Source organism: Gopherus flavomarginatus, chromosome 5 (genome assembly GCF_025201925.1).
Source record: "Gopherus flavomarginatus isolate rGopFla2 chromosome 5, rGopFla2.mat.asm, whole genome shotgun sequence".
In the NCBI taxonomy this organism is placed as follows: Eukaryota; Metazoa; Chordata; order Testudines; family Testudinidae; genus Gopherus; species Gopherus flavomarginatus.
In genome coordinates this window covers 28,824,320-28,828,048 of record NC_066621.1, presented here as the reverse complement: position 1 = coordinate 28,828,048, position 3,729 = coordinate 28,824,320, and the positions used below count along the sequence as shown (strand labels likewise).

The following is a 3,729-nucleotide window of genomic DNA, read 5'->3' as shown; positions in this document are numbered from 1 at the left end:
AGGACCAAGGGGATATACATATTGAGTCAGCAAGACATTCCCGGATAAGCCTGTGTAATGAGAACTCCAAGGCTTTTCCAGGCCATGTGCTGTGAATCTTGTGTTTGGGATACAGGAAGAACAAGCCACATAGCAAAAGGAATATGAAGCGCAGCTGCATCATCTCCGTTTTGTCATCAATCCTCCATCCTGCCTCTGGAGCAACTTCTCTACAAACTGAATCCTGGAACAAAGGACTGAATGACCCGTTCAAGCTGTGGATGTGTTTCAGACAGACTTTCACACCGGCAGCTCACTAATACTGCTAAGAATCTGAACTATCCATTTTTTAATGTATCAGACTGCTTTCCCATTTAACTTCATTCTATCTTATATCGTTTAAACTTTTAGTTTAGATGCTAAAGGATTGGCTGGGAGTGTGGTATTTTGGGTAAGATCCAAACCTATACCGACCTGGTAACGTGGCTGACCTTTGGGGTCAGAAGATCATTTTGTTTATGTGAGCAGTTTTTAAATAACCTCTCACTGTGCTGGATCTAGGTGCTGACTGGGAGTCAGAGAACTGGGATGCAATAAACGGAACTGTGTGATTTCTTTTTTCACCTTCTCGATAGCCTGTGTGGGTGATCTCTTTTTCAGCCTGCCCCGATCTTGGCTTTTTCAGTGAGAACTGCCTCTGGTCCACCAGGTCACACTAATCATTGAAGTTAAATAAACAGAATGTTTTTTATGACAAAGTCTTATGAAATCAACTGAACTACTTTGTTTTCTTTCATCTCTGCAAGATTTCCTCTTACCCAGCCTGATGTGATCCCCCAGCTGGAACAAGGAAAAGAGCCATGGGTCCCAGACCTCCAGGGCTCTGAGGAAGGAGAGATCCTGAGAGCTCCCCACACAGGTGAGAAAACATTAAACCAACTCAGAATCTGTAAGTGCCTGAAGGAAACATCTGGGATGCCCAGCAAAGCCCTTTGGAGGTCTCTCAGTTCATTATTGTCTCTAGCAGGGGTTGTATCCTCAGGGTAAATATAGCTCAAGGCTTCCTGTAGATCCTAGAAGACACCAGAGATTAGCTTCTTCCCTTCCCCCTGCGTATTTGGATGGGATGTGAAGGCTGAATTCATCCCCCTCCTCTGTCCTATTTAGGGGAAAAGTTTGGGGGAGTTTAGTTCCTGATTTTTATTTGACCTGTCCTCAGCGCTTGTTTTGGTTTGGTCTTCAACTTATCATCCCTGTTTTGAGGTTTCTGTCTGTATCGCAGCAGGTGATGCAATGACATGTGAGAAAGAGGAGGAGAATTCTCAGTAGGGAAATGTTGAGCAAGTGGATAAACACAGAGCATTATCGCAAAGTTTGAAAAGGAATGTGTCCAGGAGTAATGAGGAGGGAAACTCTTTCGAGATTCAGCACAGATCAGAAAGAGAGCAAGGAAACCAGGCAGGGGAGAAATTGGGTAAATGTATTTCCTCTCGGGGAACTCAGAAGGTCCTCATAGAAACCACAACACAACAGGAAATCCTTAGGCAAAAGAGAAAAAATACATGCACTAAGTGTGAGAAAAACTTCATTCACAGATCAAGCCTTTCTGTTCATCTGAGTATCCACACAGGGGAGAGGCCCTACGAATGCCGTGAGTGTGGGAAGACCTTCAATCGCAGCTCAGACCTTTCTAATCATCGGAGAATCCACACAGGGGACAGGCCCTACGAATGCAGTGATTGTAGGAAAACCTTCACTCACAGATCAACTATTTCTGTGCATCAGAAAATCCACACAGATGAGAGGACCTATGAATGCCGTGAGTGTAGGAAAAGCTTCACTCACAGATCAGCCCTTTCTAGACATCAGAGGATCCACACAGGTGAAAGACCCTATGAATGCAGTGAGTGTGGGAAAACCTTCAATAACAGCTCAAACCTGATTACCCATCAAAGAATTCACACAGGGGAAAGGCCATATAAATGTTGTGAGTGTGGGAAAACCTTCACTTGCAGATCAGGCCTTTCTGTTCATCAGAGAATCCACACAGATGAGAGGCCCTATCAATGCCGTGAGTGTGGGAAAAGCTTCACTGACGGATCAGCCTTTCTAGACATCAGAGGATCCACACAGGTGAAAGACCATATGAATGCAGTGAGTGTGGGAAAACCTTCAATCGCAGCTCAAACCTTATTACCCATCAAAGAATTCACACAGGGGAGATGCCGTATAAATGCTGTGAGTGTGGAAAATGCTTTATTAAGAGTTCGGCCATTTCTGAGCATCAGAGAATCCACACAGGGGAGAGGCCCTATGAATGCTGTGAGTGTGGGAAAACCTTCTCTTGGCATTCAGCCCATGTTAGCCATCAGAGAATCTGCAAGGGAGATCGACATTGTAACAATCTCTAGGGCTATCAAGACTTTCTTTTCTTTAACACTTTTCCTGATTCCCACATAGTAACTTTTAAAGCTCTTTGAACTGTTTGCAGCAACATTATCCCTCAGCTTGTCCAGATGAGTAGCCCATTTTTGCCTTTTGCAGTTCGCCCTCTTTTGAGATGGACCTATTTGTCCTTTCTATTGTCCCACAAGTAATTTGAGTGTGCCCTTCCTATGAGGAACCAGGGAAAGTCACATTTGTACCATTCCTCCTATTGCAAAGTTATTGTTAGTCACCAATGATACAGATTGTATCATTTCCAGTTGTTCTCACGTCGTTCTGGGTTGTGCTGAAGAGCAGTAATATTGGAAATTTTTCAAATTAGATGTAAATGAAGAGGAGCAGGGGCAGGAAAAAAGTGTCATTTCAGCTTCCGTGACACTCGAAGGAGATGAGGTGACTCAAACATTCCTTCCTCCTCCTTCACTGCAGAACTGTTACCTTTTGCCTGGGCCATGCAGAGTTTATGTTCATCACATTCTATCCATCCACTTCTCAAAGTGTCTTGTGATGAAGCATTCTCTGTTGTCTGTGCTTGCAGATGATGTTTTTACTACTTTAATCCTATATCAGAATCGCTGTGACTGGAGATGAGTGTCAAAAGTCCTGGGAGGGGAATTCAAATGGATTCCAAATAGAGTGTGATCATTTAGAGTTTAAATCCCAGGTTCCATCTATTGTAAAGCCACTTCTGGCAAGAGGGCTGTTTTTCCCTTATTATGGGGATGCTAGAATACTAAAAAAATTGTAAATAACATAACTGACTATGGAGACAGGGATGAGGGAAGCAGGTTTGAATGGATTAGAGGACAATATGGTGGGAGAATCTCTTGTCCCGGTTCTGAATAATCAGATGTAACCTGCTCCGGAATTTCACTTGACACATTCTTTGTAATGTATTCTCTCTCTGTGATGTGGGTTTCTATCTTTCCTGAAGGCTGTGTTTGGTCACCCAATTGGATATTAGTTCAGTTTGATAGGATGTAGCTCAGATTTATTGAAGAATTTAAGACAGTGACCCTATGCTAAGTCCCCGTTTATGATTTCAGCTTTGCTTTTTCCCCATCGTCCATGATGACATGGAGAAAGTTGAAGTGCAGTTCTATCAACAGGAGAGAACTCTCTAATTTACTGGACAGGCTAACAAAGAAACAGCAGTGATTTAAAATCTCCACTCAGAAATGGTGAACAACAGCACAACCTCAGCTAACTGAAGGAAGTGCATATGATCACAGTGTAGTTCAGTTGTTTAAGGCAATATTGTCACCGATGATCTGGGAAGAGAATTCCATGGTAAGTGATTTTGAA

At 43.1% G+C, this 3,729-nt stretch overlaps 1 protein-coding gene across 1 annotated transcript; it reads left to right on the top strand.

Moving 5' to 3' along the window:
• Positions 1–1,746: 1,746 nt before the first annotated feature.
• Positions 1,747–2,276, top strand: LOC127052650 (zinc finger protein 70-like; the record flags this gene model as incomplete). Its single annotated transcript, XM_050956536.1, has 2 exons — positions 1,747–2,011; positions 2,095–2,276. Coding segments are annotated over 2 exons (447 nt in total), but the record flags the coding sequence as incomplete, so codon positions are not given.
• Positions 2,277–3,729: the final 1,453 nt, after the last annotated feature.